At 37.1% G+C, this 23,460-nt stretch overlaps 1 protein-coding gene across 1 annotated transcript in view; it reads right to left on the bottom strand.

Annotated features, from left to right (window-relative positions):
• Window positions 1-23,460, bottom strand: part of LOC127622990 (protein jagged-1b-like) — a 61,972-nt gene that overhangs the window by 7,431 nt on the left and 31,081 nt on the right. Inside the window, exons 3-9 of the mRNA XM_052097213.1 lie at window positions 15,801-15,858; window positions 10,132-10,386; window positions 8,967-9,027; window positions 8,671-8,801; window positions 5,621-5,740; window positions 4,575-4,688; window positions 1,529-1,642 (exon numbers count right to left, since the gene is read on the bottom strand). Coding sequence (XP_051953173.1) covers window positions 1,529-1,642; window positions 4,575-4,688; window positions 5,621-5,740; window positions 8,671-8,801; window positions 8,967-9,027; window positions 10,132-10,386; window positions 15,801-15,858 — 853 coding nt within the window. The remainder of the gene's footprint in view (window positions 1-1,528; window positions 1,643-4,574; window positions 4,689-5,620; window positions 5,741-8,670; window positions 8,802-8,966; window positions 9,028-10,131; window positions 10,387-15,800; window positions 15,859-23,460) is intronic.

The raw sequence follows: 23,460 nt of genomic DNA, 5'->3' as shown, positions 1-23,460 counted from the left end.
ATTGCTTATAAAATATAAAATATTGCTTCGATCCACTGTACTGATTAAAATATACAAAACAAATCCCACGGCAGATTATAAAATCACAAGTTTTGATTGGGTGTGTTGACTCAATTTACATACAAATAAATAGAATCTGCACACCAGGCCACTGAGTTTACAAGATAATGAGGCACGGTGTCCAAGATCCATTGAGAGGAAAAGGTTTTACTGAAGATTTTCCATTTAATGTGGTGACGATAATCCACAATTGACTGAAACGTTTGCTATATTCATTAATAAATATATATTTTTGTGTGTGTGCACATTTTAACTTTTTTGTTGTGGACATAAGTATAATTTTGTTATTGTATATGGCAAATCTTCAGTAAAACCTTTTCCTCACAATGAATCTTGGACTCTGTACCTCATTTCTTTTTGTGTAACCTCAATGGCCTGGTGTGCTGTTTTTATATTTATTTATTTATTTGTTGTCCTAATTAAATCACACATCTTGCACTGAAAGACAGATCTCTTTGTGCTGATGCTAGCAACTGTTTTCTGAGGTGTCACTGTGACACATGAGTGCATTTGAGAGAACAGTCAGCAGTCCAGAGAGACTGATACACTCCACAGAGTCAGAGCTGATCTAGGCCTCATGGAGCAATGGTGTGCGAGAGAGACTATCCCACCAGTCAACAACATTAGTGGCAGATCCAGCCACACATCATCTTGATTTAGCAATTAAATGTACTGCACATTGTAGCATGAAAGTATCTGATCTGGGTTAGTGGATAATGGTTTGTGTGAACTGTGATGTTGAAGCATGATGAATAACAATTTCAATGTGGGTTGCACTGATATGGAAGTTTTAAAGACCCTATGAAATTAAAATGGGAGTTGTGAGGCTTTAAATCAATATCTATTAGCATTAAAGGCCATATACCTTATTCACGCTTGTGCCATCTTTCATTTTTAATGGGAATGACAACAAGGCTGTGATTGATAGACTTACAGTTTCTTCAATAGGCAGTACTGCAGTTTAAAGTGTTTTTGGATCATTTTCAAACATTGATATAATATCTGCACCAGTATATTCAGTATACAAAAGAACTCCAGACAACATGAGTTGTGGAGAATCAGATGTGATCTAGGAGTTGTTGTTTTTTTACAGCTTTATACTGTTCGTGCCATCCTTTGGAAAGCTGAGCTTCCTATCTCTGTCATTGACCGTTGTGATTTGATGGTTTAAAACCGCAAACACGATGGTGGTCCCACGCTTCTGTATTATTCTTATGGTTTCATATAGTAAATCCCTTGATGCAGGGCAAGTCCAAGTACCCTCTCTGAGTGAGATGAGAAGCACAAGCATAAACAAGTGAGTACAGGTTTTCACGTTACAGACAGGTAACGACGGTTTACAACAAGTTTAGACAGGTAGAGGCAGGTTTTGTCAGGTGTGGCTGTGGATGGGTATCGGGGTAAGGCCAAGTTAGGCAAGTGTGGACATGTATGGACAGCTGAGTACAGGTGAAGTTAGAGTGTGTACCGAGCTGACAGGTCCTGCCGGACCAGAACGGAGGACACAGACACTGGAAACCTAGCGCCATCTCTTGACACGTAGCTCCACGCCCACACGGACTGGAGTCACACTGCAACACTGCTGCAGAAAGAAGAAGAATGGGTTCTCAGAATCAACATTGTGATTTCATTCCCATTAAACTGAGTCAAATACTATATGTTTATATCTATTGTCATATCTACTGTCTGCTGCTTTTTTATTCCAACATTCAGCCTTTGGATCCTGAACAAATATAGATAAATCAAACAGAAAGAGAGATAGAGAGTAAGAGACAAGATACAAGGGCTTTTGCACCTCTTTTCCTCTTACTTTATCTCCTTCATGTTAAAATGCTTGTTGCGAATTTCTGCGATGGCATACAGTATGTCTAATATAACTAAATAAATCTTTGGCCTTCTTAAAGGGCCAAATATCTGAAGACTTCAGAAGCCTCTGTTCATGAAAATACACGACTATTGCTTTATTGCTCGACTAGAAACATTTGCTAAGTCTTTTAACCTGTTTACACCTGGAATTAAAGGAATATGCCGGGTTCAATACAAGTTGAGTTCAATCAACAGCATTTGTGGTAAATGTTAATAACCAAAAAATGTATTTTGACTCGTCCTTCCTTTTCTTTGAAAAAAGCAAAATCCAAGGCAACGGTGAGGCACTCACAATGGAAGTGAATGTGGCCACATTTTTTATTTTTGAAGGCAAAGATTTTAAGCTTATAATTTTATAAAATCATATACATGAATTCTTCTGTTAAAACTCATATATTGTTGGAGTTGTGAATCTGTTTGAATCTTCATTTTTACAGTCATTTTAAGGTTTTATGGTTTGTTGAAGTCATATCGTGATGGCAATGAAGTTGTAAAATTGGCCATAACGTTAACACAGAAAAGGTTAGTAAGTGATTTTATCATCCAAAATCATATTAATACAGATATTGTTTGTCTTGTGGCTATACTTTTGAAAAAGTATTTTAACATTAAAACATTGGCCTCATTCACTTCCATTGTAAGTGCCTCACTGTAACCCAGATTTTTGCTTTTTTGAAAGAAAAGGAGGGGCAAGTCAAAATACATTTTTGTGGTAATTAACATTATGGCCAAATGCTGTTGCTTAAGCTTAACTTGTATTGAACCCAGTATATTCCTTTAAAGGGGACCTACTATGCAAAATTCTCTTTTAAATGGTGTTTGAACATAAATGCGTGTTGGCAGTGTGTGTACACACCCACCCTATAATGATAAAAATCCACCTAGTCCTCTTTTTTATTTAATCTCATTAATCATAAGCACTGTCTCAGAACATGTCGTTCACAGATTCTGTACAAAGTGATGTCAATTTGTACAGGCCCTGCTCACGACTGTTGACGGACACTGCCGACGGACATGTTTGTTTGTGCGTGTTGTTTCCTTACAGTGCATAGCGAACATTGTAACAGTATTTGTGTGTGTATATTGCTCATCCATCATTGCAAAACTGCTGAAAAAACTTTAAAACAAATAAATATATTTATCAAATAACTATTCGGAAACGTCCTTGTTCATTCTCAAAGTTGTTACTTCTGACGGTGTCTCTCCCTCATCAGTGTCTGACTCTGGTTCAAACATATAGGGACTGAACACCACTATTTTAGCTGTCAGTCATATTGCTTATGATGTCTAGTTATCCTTAGCAGAGATGTCAAAACTCCTCCCTATTCTGGATACAGAGCGGGGAGCACCAGCTCATTTGCATTTAAAGAAACACACACAAAAACAGCACGTTTTTATTCCCACTCAAACGTTTAGAGGAGTAGCCCCGGTGTTCTAGCCAAATTCCCCCCAATTGGCCGATATCAATCATGGCCTCCTAATAACCTCCATACATTCATTGGCTCTATAACTCTACTCTCTCCTCTCTACCAATAGCTGGTGTGTTGTGCACATACTTGGGAACTATGGCTTCTGTCGCATCATCCAAGTGGATTCTGCACACTGGTGGTGGTTGAGGAGAGTCCCCTGTTCATTATGTAAAGCGCTTTGAGTGTGGTGTCATAAAAGCGCAATATAAATGTAACATTCATTCATTCATAGATTTCAACTGCATCTGGGAGAAACAACGCACTGGTTTAATTCTCACTTTCTTTGTCTTTTATGACTTTATTTGTGGTTTATTATCATGCAGTAGCACACTGACATAGTGACTGATGTTTCGTCATGAAACAGAGACCCTCCCCTCGAAAAACAAACACAAGTGGTCACAGGAGATGCATTTAAGTGACCAAGTGTAAACAGCAATGTGTCTCGCCTGACAACATGTGATTGGATCACCCAAGACGCATCTTAATACCATGTGTAAACAGGGTCTTTGAGAGCTTTTTCTGTTTATTATTGCTTCAGAGGCCAGAATGTCCTTCAATGTGACCCAAAAATTGTGACAGAGCCAAAAGACACAATGTCATCACTACCCTACACTGATAAAAAAAAAATAATGAATTCAGCACATAGTTCAGACCTTATAGTTTGTCCTGCTCATTTGGACCAAAGCATGTAATTTCAAATGAAATAGTCAAGTCCACTGCTAGAATATTGTAAATAAAATTTATAAATAAAGACGGTAGAGCAGGTATTCAGACATAGTGGAGACTGATTATATCTGAACATCAAAAACACCTATTAGTGTAAATGCTTGAAAAAGTGGCTTTAAAAGAATCTCCAAATTTGATCTGATCCAAAATATCTTAGCACACTCCACACACTTTGGAAAGACCATGTGAAAATACACCACTGCTCTCTGCACAGTCACACAGTCTCTTCAATCCTGAGAAGCCCCTCAAACCTGATCTTGAGGCTTCAACTGTGCATCCCTGGTGTGTGTGTGTGTGTGTGTGTGTGTGTGTGTGTGTATGTGTGTGTGTGTGTTATTTGGTGCAGTCCTGATTGAAATTGGCTGCAGCAGAACAGGAAATAGCAGCTGCCTTTGATTGCTGCTGATTGCAGTCTGCTCAGGTGTGTGCGTATATCTGTATGACTACATGTACCAGCAGCACAGGTGGGTCCTGTCCAGCCCTGCGCGCACACACAGCCAAATCCCGTTGGGTCTTCAATACACGTTCCACCATTCTCACATGGAGAGGAGAGACAGGCATGCTCCACTGTTAGGGGGACAAAGAGGAAAAGAGGAACACATAATATGAGCATTATCACACACTGCACAGCATCATATCTGTAAATCACATATATATATATATATATATATATATATATATATATATATATAGTTATATTGAAGGCAGCCCCCAAATCATTTCTAAGGACCAGGATATCAAAGACTTGGAGGTGGGCTCTTTTGATCTGGGCAACAACATAGAACACCCGAGCAACTGTGTAGCAGCATGCTAACAACCACTTAGAACACACTGTTAGCCACAGAGCATCTTCCTGGGAACCACTGTATCTGTATGTAAAATAGTTTAAACTGGGCAGTACTAATATATATATATATATATATATATATATATATATATATATATATATATATATATATATATATATATAAATTGCAATTTATATGTATATAAATTCTTCTAATAAAAACAAAAAACATCTTGCAGATTAAGTGTATGAAAGATCATGAGCACAACTGTAATTTTTGGCTTGTGGCATCAAACATCAAAGCATTCGTGATGAAAAGGTATCTCTTATCATCAACACCAAACAGAGACACATCAGAAATCACTCATTAACACAGGCTAAATTGAAGAATACAGAGGCGACAAGACCATACTTGGTAATTAAGTTAAACTCCAGCAGGGTGACACAAGGAAAAATAGGGACTGAAAGTGCTAATAACATGCAAAGGTCCAACATCCAGAGCTCTATTGGTTCAGAAATCATCCATCTGATTTCCCCTACTGTCCCTTATAAATGTATTAAATAATACAGCAAAATACCAAACATGTTAGAAGCAAGGAGACAGCTTTGACTACATTACTCTTTTTGTTTTATTTTAGCACATCTTCAAGGGTCAGTTGTAATAGGCTGACATGGCTGAAAGACTTTATAGTTTTTTATTGACTTGACTCACCAATGTCACAGATGCGGCCACGGAAACCCTCCGGGCACACACACAAGTACTCATTGGGTTCAGTGTTGGTACAAGTACCACCATTTTTGCATGGCTGATGGTTGCCACAATAATTCAGATCTGTTTGTGTGAGAGAGAGAGAGATACAGACAGCAATTAGGAATATTCTAATGTATTTATTTAGCAAACACTTTTATCCAAAGATACTTATGTATGGAAAATAATACAAGCAAAGGTGATTAGTCCAAAATATCTGAGAATAATCAAAGAATTGTATTAGTTGTAAATAAAAAAAAAAAAAAAAAAGGTTTGTCTAATAATTATTAAATAAAATAACTTGCTCTGCCTCTGAAACAACTTTCTTATCTGTCTGATGTCATCAAGGAAACTACTTTGTTTTCACGATTCAAACAATTGCCGCTGGATAAAATCAAGTCCTGCCCTACAACATTTCTCATTCAATATGCAATTTTATCCATAAATATGTCACATTTTGGAAGTAAACATATAGTTGCTAATTACGTTTAATGTTGACTCAAAGAAATGAGAAAACTTGTGGTAAGAACGAAACCAATGCACATTTGTAAATATTTTGTCCTTGCACCAATAAAAAAGAAGCACGGTATTCCAACCAATAGAAGAAAAAACAACTTGTGATACATAAGGTGACAATCTCTCATTTGTAAATACAGACTATCCTGCCATCCAAACATATCCAACAATACAATATATCATATCAACATCTGTAATGAGAACACATTCTGGCCTTTGCTCTGAACTCTTTTTTTATCAGTATGTGAATACATGTTTGAGAGCTTTCCGATTATATATATATAATTTATAAACAATAATTTCAAGTTCATCTCTCATGAGGTTACACAAAATGCCAGTTTGGTCTAGACACAAATTGAGTTTGACATCCCAGACATTGTTTAGATCCAGTTTGTTTCATTAATCATACAAAATGTAACAAAGAGTTCACACAAGGTCATGCTTGAAAGGATGAGATAAAATAAAATGGATTGTTTCCTGAAGATTTACCCACAACACACAAGCATGCATAACAGGAAGAATTAAAAACATACAACTAGACCAACTAGATTAACACAAGCAAATTAAAACCAGCGCTCAGATTGAAAATGATACAGGGTTGAAGAATGGCTCCTGAGATCTGACTTTAAAGGGAGAGTGGAGCTGCATCGCTGCTTACTCGTTACATAAGCCCCTTTCACACAAACAGCCTTTTCCAGGAGATTTACCGCATTTTTCAGGTTAGAGGTCATGTGTGAACACGAACCTTTTGAAAATACTGGTAAATGTTGCTCTGGTAGATTTCCTTAATGAGAAGTTGTATTATTACATTTACCAGTAAAGGCAACCCAATGATTTTCTTGTAATTTACTTGGTTGTATATGAGAACGAGGCTATAGACAGCGTTTAGACCATCATGGAGCCTCCTAAGTGACCATTGTGGAACACTCCACATTGGCAGCCCACGATGCATTCTTGCATTGCCTTCTTCATTAAGGATACATGCCATACTGCCTTAAAATTTGCCCATAACAAGGAATCTTAGGAGGCAGCATACATTAAATGCCTACCTTTTGGAGCAGCGCACCAGTAATGCCTTAAAGGGCAAATGAAAAGCCTTTTTTACTCTTTTAATATGTTCCTTGAGGTTCACTAATAATTTTAGTAAAGCCATATATCTGTAAAACATGATCATTTTCCACCCTCTTTCGGACTCTCTGTCAGAACCTCTCCTTATTAGTGATGTTTCTCCTTTAAGACTTTACAGGAAATGCCCACTGTTATAATTGGCTCTCTGCTCTTGACTAACTTGCTCTCTTCATGCCATCTCAATGCTTACCGCCACTGGTCGAGGCTACAGAAATTATAAGGTAAAATAGGCATTGATGAGTTGTTGTGGAGGCAATCAGATGCAAATGTCTATAACAGTGTGACATCACAATGTGAAGTAGGTTAAAAAAAACATTGAAAGTTCAAGCTACAAAAGGTTCTATGTCCTCTATTCATCTTTGTGCAAATGTGTAATCCTGTGTGTGTGTGTGTGTGTGTGTGTGTGTGTGTGTGTGTGTGTGTGTGTGTGTGTGTGTGTGTGTGTGTGTGTGTGTATGTGTGAGCATGTATTTATCACTTTGTGGGGACCAGATGTCCCCATAAGGATAGTAAAACCCGAAATTTTTGACCTTGTGGGGACATTTTTTCGGTCCCCATGAGGAAAACAGCTTATAAATCATACTAAATTATGTTTTTTGAAAATGTAAAAATGCAGAAAGTTTTCTGTGAGGGTTAGGTTTAGGGGTAGGGTTAGGTTTAGGGGATAGAATATAAAGTTTGTACAGTATAAAAACCATTATGTCTATGGAAAGTCCCCATAAAACATGGAAACACAACATGTGTGTGTGTGTGTGTGTAAGTCTGTTTTAGACTCCTAAACACCTCTAAAGAAGTGCCCGGCCAAAGTTTTGTTTACCTAAGGCTATCAGCTTACACCTCTATAAAGCCGAGGTGAAACCCCACGCATGGGTCCATTTCAGCTAAACTGGATCTATTTACAGATACGTTGCACAGAACACAATAGATAAAATGTGGTTGGAATTTTGTGAAAATGTCTTGTTGTTAATGTGAAAATGTTATAGCAGTTGTTTTGTGCATGTATGTTGAGATCAGTGAATCTGATGACAGTGAATACATGTAATACATTATAGTAATGACTCAACATATTAATACCAGGGTTCCCACATTTTTTAATTAACATATTTACATGACTTTTCCATACCTTTTCCAGTTGTTAATGATTACAGGATAAAGATTTTCACTAGATAGTTAAATAGTCAGACAGACCGTCATGGATAGATTTAAGATTTGACTCATTTCCATCAAATTTCCAGGCGTTTAAATCACTATTTTATAATTTCCTGATCTTTCCAGGTTTTCTGTGACTGTGGACACCTGAAATGCACACACTGACAAATACATGTACACAACTACATACATATTTCCTCTTGTTGCGGGTGTCATCTCACCTTTGTCACAGAGCAGACCACCCCAATTTGTGTCACACACACACTTCCAGGGTTCAGTGCAACTGCCATGATCACACCCAGGAAATGTCTCACACTCATCGCACAGATCACCCTTCCAGCCATAATGACACCTACAGACAGCAAGAGAGGGGGTTAAAAAAGAATAGGAATAAAATAGTGTGCAAAAGTCACAAACAAATGTGAACAGATATTGAATCCGCCATGCTTCAGTGCTCTATTGAGCATGTTCAGAGGGTGTGTGATATTTCTTCAACTGTCTTCTTGCTCTGACTCACTTGCACTCTCCAGGTAGATCACAGGAGCCGTGATACAGGTGACATCCCTGCTTGCACACAGCTATACAGAGATACATACACAGACAGCATTGCTTGAGATTAATGATGAAGTGAATAGCACTGATGGCTGACAAGTGGCATAATAAAAACAACAACACTCTATATAAATGGTTTAGACAAACTTAAGAAGACTTTCAACTAAAGTTCACTGAAAATGTATAATTCTCTCATCATTTACTTTTTTCCTGCCTTTTTATACTTGTATGACTTTAAGTGTTTTGTCCCTACAATGTAAGTCAATGGGGTCCACTACCTTTAAGCTCCAAAAAGGACATTATAGCAGCATAATGGTAATCCATACAACTCTAGAGTCTTTTGGAGTGAAATGATTACTGTAAATCTTGATTAATCTCCTTGGCGAATTCATGAGAGAAGCTCATTCACACTTCTTCACATTGACAGGTGAAAACAATTTTCAGTCCTTCACAGGGACAAAGGAAATTAATTTTTGTCAGAAGACATTGATTAAACCAATTGTGTCATATGGATTACTTTTATACTGCCTTTATGTTCTTTTTGGAGCTTAATTTTTTTTTTACCTCATTGGCTTGCATTGTATTGGCTTGCATTGTACACAAACACATTTATATCCTTAAAAAAATCTTCATTTGTATTCCGCAGAAGAAAGTAATTTGAGTTTGAGATGGCATAAGTGTGAGTAAATGATGAGAGAATTGTCATTTTTGGGTGAATAATTCAATTAATCGTCTATTACCAAATGGTTCATGAGGTCATTTGATACTCCTCTTATCCTTGCACAATTATTGTTATGGATATTGTTTGGATATTGTGGTCATCTGGCCTCTTCCTGATAATAAGTGAAACTATTAGGATGTGGACTCTCATAGGAGACACATCTCTCTCTCCCTAAAGTAATTCTCTGCCACTTTAACAGATTTGGTGTCTATGAAATGGTGTTAGTCTAGTTGCAGTCTAATTATCCTAAAAGGACAAAAGTGGGGTTTGTGAATCTTTCATCAGAATCAGGTCATTTTCACATTTTGGCCTCATTTACAGTATACTGCTTTCATAAAGTACAAACAAAGTTAGTTTGAAGTACTTTAGAAGCGGAAGCATCTTAAGACAATGTGCTGGAGCCACTCACCCTGTCTACACTCTGGTCCAGTCCAGCCCTCCTTACACACCTTGACACCAGAGGGGTCACAGTCAAAATGGCCAAAAAAGTCGTCTCGTGCACGGCAGAGCTTGTTGCATAGTGGGCCATAGTAATTGGTATCGCAGCGGAAGCGCAGGCGATAATCGAGAGTGAATGCGCGGCCGTGGTGGCGGAAGGACTGCCACTGTTCACTTGGATTCAACATGGAGGATAGCAACACTCGCTCTATTAATTCCTCCCGATCTGTACGGTAACAGAGAAAGGGAAAATCATGTTTACTTACATCTGGGCTTTCTCGTGACTTTTCTTTTGAATGGTCATCAATGGAGAAACATGCATATTTGTTTCAAGAATGGTGTAGTTAACTGAACTGAACCATGCTAACTGAACCATTCTAACCAGCCAAAACTTGGACATTCAAGAGGGCATTTTTGATGAAGTGTGCCAGCGAGTAAGAGTGACACATGTGTAAAATATAACACATTACAACTGTGATGACAGCATAATACTGAAGCTCATAGTCAACTCTGAGGGGTGATAAAACATTGAATTTGTCCTTTCTTCTTTCTCTCCCAGTCCCTGGTGTGTTCTATTGGACAGTTCTATAGAACTGATGATAGAGACTTTTAGCCTGTCTCATCTTGAATCCTGTTGACATTGCATTATCTCTTTCAGAGCACTCTGAATGTATACTGTATTTATAAAAGAAAGAAAGAAAGAAAGAAAGAAAGAAAGAAAGAACTTGGTTCTAAACAGTGGTCTTCACAATCAATTGGGGGCAGGCAAAAATATATTATTCTTTCTAATAATAATAAATAATATAATATTTAATAATAAGTTGACTTTAAAGTTTAGATGTTTAATTGCCCCTCCCACATTAAAATGTATATCATATGTTAAGGTATATGACTCTGTACTTCAATAATGATAACTTTAATGGATTTGCAATTTAAACATTACAAGTATGATACACACTGTCAATATGGTACTATATACATTATAGGCCTGCTTCAAATGCAACCTTGGCCTAAGCATTGGCCTAAATAAGGTTAAAAACCCCTGGTCTAATAGATGAGAACATCTGGTCTCAAAAACAAAGGAACGAAAACAGGGAAGAGTGAAGGTGTTCAAACAAAGATAAGTTATCCTAACAACCACACACACTCAATAAAAATAAACTCACAGCTAAACCCAAGTGCACCCCCAAAACAAAAAACTTCACACACATACACACACAGAACTGCTCGACATGGTCTCATCCTCTTCTGTTAATGGACTGCAGAAAAAACACTGTCAGTGTTCAATTTATCCACCATTCTACTACAGTCAGAGAGATGGTAATGACTATAGCAGGGCAGCAATTATGCAGAGGAGCATGAACACAGTTTATCACTGACATGTTCATGCACGTGAATATACATGAACGTAACTCTGATCTCACACACAATCACATAAACACAAGCATGCGTAATCTCAAACGTGCAAGATAAATGATCAAAGTTCAGCCATGGAAATCTATGTTGCGCAAGCTAAGAAGGTCTTTGAACTGTTATCTGTTAAACAATTGGCTCCCTCACATGTAACATATTAAGACAATTGGCTTGAATGCTGTAAGCTGATTGGTAGCCAAATCTACTTGCTGAAATCTGGTAGCCAAATCTACTTGCATCTTTGTCTTTGTCTAACATTTATATTGCTCAGTTTTGTACATAAGTGTGCTGTGAGAGTTTTTCTCAGAAATCCACCTCCACCCCAGCTCAACTTGTCTAGATCATTTACATTGAGATTGTTTGTAATGTCTATATGTGCAGCAGCATGTCATACATGCTCAGTGCAGAATGTTTTGTGTTTGTCTACTTGTGCAGCAGTATCAGCATGTCCACATGCCTAAAGGCGGGTGTACATGGTGCGATTTTCGGATGTCGTGCGAGCTCCCGAACTATTATTTCCAGTCGGAAGAGATCGCATGGAAATCGTTGGTGATCGTGTGGTCGCGGCTCGCATCGTGTGAGAGGATTAACAAGCGGAGCTGAGCAGCTTACGAGCAGCTCATGACCTCTTGATAATTTTTAAAACTGTCTAAAAAATGTGGCCACTGTTGGCTTGAATTTGTGAGGTGTGTGCAGTTGAACGAGCCGATTTGGCGATCTACCTGAAGTTGACCAATCAGGGGAAGGTGTTACAACTCACACGATCAATGAAAACTGAGTGTTCATGAGACTTTTACACATTTGGAGAAAATGGCCATGTTAAAACGGTGTTTTCCCATATTATTCACGACCACATCACTGGGAAGGATTTTACAGATATGCCATGCTGTTCTCTGCTCTTCAAACAAATAATTTGCCATAAAGGTTGTGCTAGAAAACAAACTTTAGCACTCTGACAGACAGAGTTTTAAAATATCCATCATGGTCATATTTGAATTTGTTTCAGTTCTAGAGCTACATTTAGAGGGATTTAGCATCTGTTATAATTTTAATACACGATAGTAGATATGTGATGGAATATTTTTTTTAAATCTTCAAGTGCATGTCTAGTGAAACAAAGGACTTCTAGGTGGAAAGTTCTACTTGTCAATCAACCACAGTGCTAAAACAAGATTTATAAACTTTGCTATGTGTGGCTTTAAAGTGTATTCACATGTACAAGAATTCTTCAGCATGTCTGCTATCAACATGCAAGCAGTGACACAGATGAGAAGGATGTAGCATATATCTAAAGCTTAATAAAACAGGTACCCTATTCTGCACTAAATGTCATGTTTGCGCTTAGATTAAATCCAAGTATATAACAATCAGAAAAGGTGTGCAAATTTAGTGTTTGCACTTTATTTTTAATTTTGTACATTTTGTGCACTTTATTATCATGTAGAATCTGGCAGCAACACACTGTCGTTATGATTGACGTATGCAGTCATAAAATCACACAGCCTCCATTCGAAATCTGAATCTGTCAAATGTTGGACAGCATTTGTAATAATTATCCCAAATGTATTTATTTTTAATCTGCAGATGAGTTTGCAGATAATGCAGCCCCTGGCCATGCCAGTCTTCCTTTTTATTTATAAATCGCAAGCTATGAGGAATTAAAGCAATGTCCTCCTCTGGCTTTATGTCTTATAATGATAGCGTGAAAATTCATGCAATTGCTCCGAAATTCACCAGGTCGTAAGGTTGTGTTGTGTACGATTGCATCTGTGCGATTTTCAGATAAACTGACTCGTAATGTGTACAGGGGCTCACAACCTCCCAAGTGTCAGAACTCACACCGTGTGTGCCCGGTTTAACTCAGTATGTCTGTGTATTGTCTACATACTACATCTACATCTACATCTACTGTGTCTCCATAGTTGCTCTTAAGCAGCAGCAGCAATGTAGCAGATCTAGTCTGCCAAGACCAATATTCTATCAAGCTATCAATGTGTTATACCAATGATATGCCAAATCTTTCTGACATTTGTCATGGCTGAACTATCACAAAATATCCATCAAATCCATTAGACATGAATTAAAACAATCAATCTCATTCCTGGTCCTATAATCTTATGATTACGAAATCAAATAGCTATCGAATAGCTTCAGAAGACTTGGAATATAGAGTATAAGAGTCATTGGGACTATTTTTAAATGCTTATTTGAACTTTTTGTAGCTTTACAGTATAAACCACTATCTACTTCACCATCAGAAGAATTAAATTCGTAGACCTACAGGTTTAGAACAACATGAAGGTGAGTGAAGAGAAAGAATTTTAATTTTTGAGTGAACTGTTCCTTTAAATACTACAACATAAATAATAAAACACTTTCATGAACACTTGTTTACATCAGTGATAATCTATTCATATGTTTGTTCCACACAGCTGAGAAAAGGTGTTTGGCCTGAAAAATTAGCTCAATGCACCTCAGATGTTGAGCTGTCCATGTGAATTCAGAGTGAGAATTGGGGTTATGCATGTTTGTGTATGTATGCTTACATATATCTGGACAGAAGATGTCTCAAAGATGCTGAAATGGAAAACTGAACAACATTTGTGTTCTTGGCACTCATTCAATCTTTCTCTCTCACACACTCTTTCTCAATGGCATAATGGGTTAGGACAGACAGTGTTAAAGACTGTTAAAACTATATGACACTGGGATAATGTACATGGCTCTGTTTTAAGTCAGAGCTGGCAGAAAAATTGCTCTTTTATTCTAAATTCATTTCATTTAGACTTTCAGCTCAGCCCAGCTAAGTCTCACCTCACCCGAGACAGGCTCTAAATCCAATGAACGAGAGAAGGGATGGATAAAGTAAATGAAAAGACATGACAGGAGCTGGAGGGCATTTTGAATGAGAGATTAAGAGAGAGGAACGAGACAAAGAGAGATTGAGAAGAGAAACAAGGTGGAAGAGAGGTTGGAAGTAATGAAAGTAGAAGGTAAAAGAAAGAAGCATATAAAATGTGTAGTGTTGATATGGTGGCCTTGGTCTCGAGACATTTCGAAACATAATGTCTTATTGTGAATTTGGAAGAATCTTTATAATGCTCTGTTCCATGCAGCTAATTTATAGTGAGCATGGCTGTCAAGCTCCTAAGCAAGACTTGGTATTTGTCTTTTTTGGAATTTGAAAGCCATGTTAACTGTGCACTGTTGTCATATGGGGACAAATCTTTAAAAAGGCTCTTTTTGTGTTCAACAGAAAAAGTAAATGTTGTATAGGTTTGCAATGACACAAGGGATAGTATAGTAAATAATGTCAATATATTTGTTAAAGTGAACTTTTCCTTTAAAGTCTTGGTCTGGGTCTCATTTTACGGCCTCTGACATAAGATCAGACATCTTCCAGGTAAAAATGATCTCAGCTACTAGTGAGCACTGTATCTTCAGCATTATGGAGAATTCACATGAATTTCATGGCTCTGAATGGCTCCTTATAGCCACAAATTGGCTCAGTGTTTGCTGTAGAAAATTCAGCATTTATTAAAACGGACTGCTTGGTTTGTGGAACAACAGGTCCTGATCTGAATCTGGGCATCGAGGGGACAATTTGTTGTTTTGGTCTGGGTTTTAAGACATCTGGTATTGATCTGGTCTAACTCGGGTGTTTATTTGTGTTATATGTATGTAATATGTTTTGGATCAGTCTGTGTTTTGTAATTATGCTTCTCCTCATTTTTTTTATTTTAAAATATGAAGTGGCAATACCCAAATGATAAAAATGTATCATTTTATGAGGCTTGCACATGTGTGTAATTTATGCATTTATTCATTAAAATGTCCATGACTGCATGTGAGAACATAATCGGTTTGTGTGTTAGTGTGTGTTAGTGTGTGTGCGTGTGTGTGTGTGTGTGTGTGTGTGTGAATAGGTGAAATGCAGCAACATATTTTCAGTCATAGAGCTTTTCTGTAATTATAAGGAGAAACAATCAGAAAGCAACAGAAAAGAGTCACGGAGAGTGACCCCATGCATCACTCAGCCCTCTTGTAATCCCCAAGAGAAAGCAAGAGGGAAAAATAAGGATTGTCTCTCTGTTGTTTGAGGATTGTCCTTCTTTCCATTTTCTTTTCAGTATTAAACTGCAACAAATCGTTTGTGTGAGGAAGCATGTGATCTATGGATTTTATTTAAGAGACACACACACACACACATCATCATCATCATCATACCTGTCTCTGATGTCTCATTGTCATGGTCCAAAGCGTCAATCACCAGAGAAAACGATTTCTAGACAAAGGAGAAAAACAAAGAAGTGTAAGCTAGTGAAATCAAAGTTTGAAACAGCACATTTTGTAAATAAACTAAAAATACTGTTTAAACACAATATAAAATACAAATACATTTGTGTAGTCAACTTTTTCTTTAGTTCATGTATAACAGCAAAGAGTGACTAGATTTTAATATTTTCTGCAGAAAATGAGACTGGTGCTTGACCATATAAATGTTGTCACCATACTGCTATGTTGTTCTGGGAGGTTTTTTAATGCATTGCTATGTGGTCGCGTGGGTGTTCTGGGTGGTTGCTAGGTGATTTCTTGAAGGCCCAAATGTCCAACCCACCCCCAATATGTCCTTATGATATTCTAGTGCCTACAGTATACCTCTATATGGCTTGGGTCAATGTAAGATTGGATGTTTGCACCCATTTTATCACCTGTGAAAAGTGTCAGATTGCTTTAAAACACGTTTTTTTACAACCTGCACAGTTTGAGGGTATCATTCATGCCCGTAGCATAAACGATGCAGACTTATGCACTTGAGATTAATACTTTAGTGTGAGTTGCCCTAGCAAGTATCACTTATAAAGTCATTGTCCATCGTTGCTGTTTCTGATGTGCTACTTGCATAAATCTGCTTTTGTTAGTTTGAGCTCTTATTCTGATATCTTCTCTAAAATGCAGACGGAACAAATTGTGGCACTTTCAAAACAAAAACCAGCCCATGAAACAGAAGAATGTCACCATCGACTGGCACTACCACAGAGACCTGTCTGTCTGTCTGTCTGTCTGTCTGCAGTCACTCTATACACCATCATCCCCAGTCAGCAGACAGTCATGTGAACTTAGACAAATAGAGTAGACTTAAACGACAATACAACTTGATTTAAAGGGGGAGCTGACAAATTTGTAAGAGCACAGACTGAGAAAAAGATAGACTGACCAAGAGGAAGAGAGGACAATTTTCTTCTTCCTCTCCGTATCCCCTAAATGAATAATTCAAAGCCACACTCATGATCTCCAGTGAGATAGGTCCAAACTCTGCCATGGAAATAACACAGCTGCAGCATTCTGGGTAACGACACTCTAAAAGGCAGCGTGGATGTGCAGTCACGCCTGACTCATAAGTACCCACCACAGAGGAGAGGAGTGGTGGAGCAGAGCAAGGGATGAGAGAAGAGAAGTCACAGAGGCAGGACAGAGGGAGCATGATGAAAGTGGTGTTGAGAGAAAAGGATTCAGTGATTGAATAACTGACTGGGAAATGGACATGAGATGAAGAAGAATGACTTCATCTGACTAAAAAGCCTCATGTGTATCTCAAACTAAAGCACATACACAAAGCAGATTAGAGTTTGAATGTGCAAAAGGGGAAAAATACATTCTCAAAGTTCTTACATATATAGAACCTTGTATTAAAGTACTAAAGTTGTATTTTTTTTATACCTTTATGGTGCCGTTCATCTTTTTTGAAGCTTGAAAGTGCCAGTCCCCATTCTTTGCAATTAGGGGAGAGTGGGGTAAGATGAGACTTTGGGTAAGTTGACCCACCCCATGTATCTAAGCAACTGTACAAATTTTTAGTCATGTGACCTTTTAATCAGAAAATATCCATAATTTATATCTGGCTGTGAATAGGAGAAGCACATGGGAAAAGAGGTACGTTTCTTTTTATAGAAAACGTGTTGCTGGCAAAGTACGTTTTTTACATTTGAGGTTTTCTGATTGTTGTGCCAAAGCAAATGTATAAAGGTACAAAATGACAGTTTTAGCTCTGATGCACTAAGCTAGGTGCTTTTTTCCAAAATGGTCAATATGGGGCAAAAATAACCTAAGAGTCTGGGGATATTTGAGCCACTAGATTTTACTAAAACAAAAAATGTGTTCTAATAACTAACTGTTCTGTTTATGATATTTGCAATTAAAAGTGGACCTAAAAGAGTGATTTTTATATATTTATTTGTCTATTTATTTATTTATTTTTTTTCTGGCAAAGACTTTAGGTATTTACTGTAGACTATGCTTTGATCTAAAGCATTCCATCATTTACATGCAATAACAATTATTAGAGTCAGTGTTAAAGGAAACAAGAGTAAAGTGAGAGATTCTAATGAATAAATAAACAGATTATAGATTAGAAATTATTGACAAAATAATTTGTGGAATTGTATTCCGGGTATCACTATAAAAATTCTACTGGTCAACTTACCCCCAGATGGCTCATCTTACCCACTGACCCAATGGATCACTTATTTTTAAAAGGTCATATGTTTAAGGCTTTCTGTCACATGCTCATTTTTATAAAGTGATAATAGACAACAAATGTAAAAATTGGCTAATCTTACCCTACTCTGAGTAAAAGCTCTCCACAACTCAACAGCACCCTTTAAAATATCAACCTGAGTGGCAGTCCAAACTCTTTCTTTTGCCTCTTAACACAATCATACTTGCACACACACACACACACACACACACACACACACACACACACACACACACACACACACAGCATGCACTCAGTGCCCTAAAAAGCTCGAAGCATTCAGAGCACTCACACCCTTAAAAAAACTACCAGAACAAAGGCAAATTTCTCAGACACACAAACAAAAATGTCCACCTACAGTGGTACCCTCTCAGACACTTGAGCCCTCTCTCAGCCCCCTACAATGATATAACCCAGACCACTCGCTCTGTGCTAGACAACATTAAAAACAAACGCACACACCTCACACAGGAGAACTACCTGTAGGAGAATTTCAAGCTCCTATTCAGTATAAAAAGCCATTATGCCTGTTATTTACAGCATTGTCTACCCATTTGGCACATGTATAAACAAATAAAAAACATAGTATTACCAAGGAACTTTTGATTACTTTTTTGTAAGAGTAGATCTCACAAAATGCAAAACACTAAAATCAGTTCTTCATGTTAATTTACAATTTTAATCTAAATTAACCAATGTTTTCACAGAAAACAGATGAGTTCATTAAAATGGATTACATTTAAATATATTAATTTACATTTTATTCATACTTTTATTTTTTCAGATTAATTTAGCAGGGTTAGAGTTTAAAATGTTTACAAAAGCAATAAGGTACTCAAGGCTGTGCTGTATTGTGAATATAATCACGACTCAAATACACTTGTGCATTGTGCTTTACAAAGTGCAGCTTGTGACTGTATTTACAGTATTGCATAGCCTCTTCTATCTTTTTGCTTAATTAGAAAATCAGCATACATAAAACAGTTTCAAAATCACATTCAAGTCAGCCTGACTTATTTTAGACCATGTTTGCTTTAAACAGACCACATCTTTACTTAAGATCTGAGATATTTTTAAAGTATGGTAAATTAAAACACTGTTTAATACAACAATCAGACGTCCCAACAGAATCATATGACAATACACCTGATGGGAAAATGCTATTTGGATAAATAGCATGTAGATCTAATAAATATTTACTTGAGGGAGGCTTGTTCGTGTTAAGCCCATCAAGCCATGTGTTGCTTAGCATATCTGAAGTGGGATGTGTAATGACTGTTTTGTGTGTGTGTGTGTGTGTGTGTGTGTGTGTGTGTGTGTGTGTGTGTGTGTGTGTGTGTGTGTGTGTGTGTGTGGGGCTGGGTTTAGGGAGCTGCTGATATTCTCAGCTCACAGTCTGTGTTTTGGCTCTGGGACATCCTGTCGGATAAGATGAGGCATAAGAACAGAGAGGTTACGAAGCCAAGCTCTCTAAAACAAAACCACTCATTACATCAATGCTGGCCCATCTCCATTTCTATTACCCATTTTTCTCTATTCTCTCTCTCTCAGACTACATCGGCACTGAGTAAGCCAATGGACCTGTAGGTGTCCAAAGGTCATTTACAGGCATACACAAACACAGGTGAGGGAGTCACACAAACACACACACACATGCAGGAAGGGTGTAAAAGTGTCTCCTGTCAAAGGTCAAGTTCAAAATCTGCTAAATCACAGCTCCACCGGTGTACCACACCTTTGGCTCTGGATGAACTACTGTCATTTCTGTTCTATTCAATTTGTCCGTGATGTAAGTTTTACTTTCTTGTGTTATGATTAATTAGTCATGAATCACTATCATCATCAAACAGGGAAAATAAATGTTATCTCTTTAGAGCAAGTAATACAGGACACAACTCAGCAAACCTTTGCTTAAACTACCCTAACAAAAATGTTCTATTGCGATAGAGTCCATGCTGGTGTTGGTATCAGATGGCAATACCATGTTACTTGGATATGTACCATAGTCATGTGCAATGGTATTTGACATGTCTTGCAGTGTCATATACTATATTCCATCTAAAACTAACAAAAACAACATTTTATTCATTATTTCATGATAATGCATGCCGTTTTAATCAGTTCATCTTAATTGAGAGACTATATGGAATATTTGATCAATTAAATAATTTATTTGTAACACTGCAGGATAATTTAAAATGAATTAGTGTTAAGAGTTAGTGTTATTAGGGTTAAGAGGTGTTTATAAAATGGTGAAATAGAAACCAGTCACATGACCAGGAAGATAGAGTTCATACATATTTTAACTTAAAATGTTGATGTTGAAAAAACGTCCAAATTAACGAAAGGGGAAACGACGCACAGATGCCGGAAGATCCAACAGTAAACAACATCAACAGAGATAAGATCTCAGAGACAAAACTTTGCACCACCTGTCAAATACTGTACCAACTGACTTATGTCAAAAATACATTGCTTTTAGTGACATTTTTAATTACAGAAGATCTCACAAAATGCAAAACCCCAAAATATGTGCTTTATTTTAATTAAGTCATTCCTTTTAATTAAAATTTAACTTTAAATATAATTTTTAAAGAAATACAAATGGGTTTCTTAAAATGAATTACATTTCAATGTATTTATTTTTTCATTTATTAATTTAGCAGATTTGTTTAGCAGGGATTGAAATAACCTTGTTATCAACATACTTAATTTTGAAATCTGCTCCAATATAGGTTGTATGCTCATGCAAACTCATTTAGTAATATGAGTTAAGCCACATTTATTCCAATAATGGTGACTTCAAAAGACTTTAAGAATGACAGACAGCTATAATTATCTCTTTGTGTTAATGCAGTATTCTTGAGACCTGTGGGAACAGTTTACATTAGAGCAAAGTCTGTCCCATTACTAAACACACAAATACATCATGTCCTGTTCATCACGTTTGTGCCGCTGTTTCTCATACAATCATGCATAATCACACACACCCAAGATAAATCAAATAAACTACCAAATTAACGAAAGGGGAAACGACGCACAGATGCCGGAAGATCCAACAGTAAACAACATCAACAGAGATAAGATCTCAGAGACAAAACTTTGCACCACTCAGGACAATCGTTGTGAGAGTGATACAAGAGTGACCTAATGACTCTCAAAGGAACATGAGATGAGGCACTTAAGCAGGCCAAATTTGAACCTGGGACTCTGTAAACCAACAGCTATTGTGAGTGATGAGCAAGTGCGCTACCTTCTGCGCAATATAATATTTACCGTGACCTCCTAAGGTTGACTATCAAAATTTGTGGAAGGTTATAGCATATACTTTCACTGACTATTTGTTGAAAAAGAAAATGTTGTCCTCTATTCGTTTAAAGTGCCATTTAATATCAGTTCCCTTTGTATCTCCTCTAAATTGTTAAAAGCGTTGTTGTCCCATCTTTTTTCCTGTAGTAGCTGTGCACCGATTCCTTTGCTATTACCCTCCCTGCATCAAAACACATGAGGAGCTACACCAAAACAATTTGACGGAATACATCAAAAACCATCATTAACCATCACTGTCTATGTGGATGACTAGCTGTCAATCAAGAGACACAAATATTCTGGACATAAACCTTAATATACAGTGTTCTCTATCTCTCCCTCTGGAATGAGATGACTGGTATATGCATATGCCCTAATTTCATATCTAAATGGGATGATATTTTTGTATTTCCAAAGGCCTTTGGCAAGGGAGACATTTGACAGTGTGATACAATTGGATGCATGTGTATGAAAGAGCTCTACTCACTATTTAAAACTGCAAAATTGCACCGCAGTGAATTCATAATGAGGGATTCTATATCGAGTTCACTAGCACTGCATTTCACTACATCCAGCTTCTCAGAATAGCAACACTTCATGCTGTTGAATCGACCTCGAAACTTGCAGGACCTTCTCAGTTTAGCGAAAGATATGCTGATCACAGATAACAGATTTATCCTTGCATTTTAAAAAGTTATCTGCAATCATATAGCAGTACCACGTCTGCAATCCATCATCCATTCAGTAACATTCAATAAAGAGGTTTGGCTGACATCAGAATGTGTGTATGGTGGGGGGTTAAGACAAAGATTAAGACTTCTTTTAGTCTAATGTGAAGAGTTCAGTGTCCAGACATAAGCAGTCTGGGTCTATTTCTTAAGCAAAGTTATTTAAGGGATTATTAGAAATTTGAACAAACTGACCTCTCATACAAACCAAACATACCTATGATGATTTCATCAATGTATTTATGCAGAAAGTATGGCTATATTGTCAAAAACAATTTTTTTTTTTTTACATTTTTTGAATATTCTAAGAAAATGTGAGTGACTTTTGCCCATACAAAAGTTGTTGGCATGATGCTAGGGTGTTATGGGTGGCCACCAGGGCACTGCTTTGTGGTTGCTAAGGCTTTCTGATCACTTTAGCACATCGCAATGCGGTACCTAGAGTGGCGGTTGCTTCCTGGCCCAAGTCAAAAGAGCCCACACTCCCAAGTCTCGGGTCCCTCCTACTATCAGATTGTATTGCCCATTTTATTGTCTGTGAAGTTCCAACAACTATGCGTTTTATTCACTTTCACACGAATAACAACAAAAACAGCTTCTTTGTCTTTATAAGCAATTTTTCTCACTATTACTTTTATTAGAATGGATGAAAAAATGACACATTTTAAAGGAATATTCGGTATTCAATACAAGTTAAGCTCAATCAACAGCATTTGTGGTTCATTGTTGATTACCACAAAAATTGTTTTGACGAGCCCCTCCTTTACTTTAAAAAAAATAAATAAAAATCTGGGATACAGTGTGGCACTTGCTGAAAGTGAATTGGGCCAATCCATAAACTAGGGATGCAGCGATAACACTTTTTCTCTTCCAATCCGATTCCGATACTGGTAATCTCAGTATCGGCCTATACCGATCCCGAACCGATACCAGAGTTGTTTTTTGCATAATCAGTTTAGAATGTCTTTACATTATTGTGTGGAAATAATTTTGAGTACTCTTTAATATGTAAAGAAACACAAACCTCTAACTACACATTATTTCAATATAAATGTATTGCTTATTGCAGGAGCCTAATTTTGCTTTTGTTCAGTGACAATTATTGCATGTTATGTGTTGCATTTCAATATTGGAATATTTGTGTTTTGATTGTAACTTTCTTTCTTTGTGTATACTAATTAGATAAATATTCTCTATATTTACATTGAAATATGTTATACGTAAAAATTGTGCACTGGCCCTTTAAGAATTGTGACTGTAAGGGAGGGTTGTGCGTCCTTTATAGGAAATAGAGTGGAGTCGCACAGTTTTC

The sequence above is a fragment of the Xyrauchen texanus genome, chromosome 29, assembly GCF_025860055.1.
Source record: "Xyrauchen texanus isolate HMW12.3.18 chromosome 29, RBS_HiC_50CHRs, whole genome shotgun sequence".
NCBI lineage: Eukaryota > Metazoa > Chordata > Actinopteri > Cypriniformes > Catostomidae > Xyrauchen > Xyrauchen texanus.
This window is presented reverse-complemented; position numbering and strand designations above follow the sequence as displayed.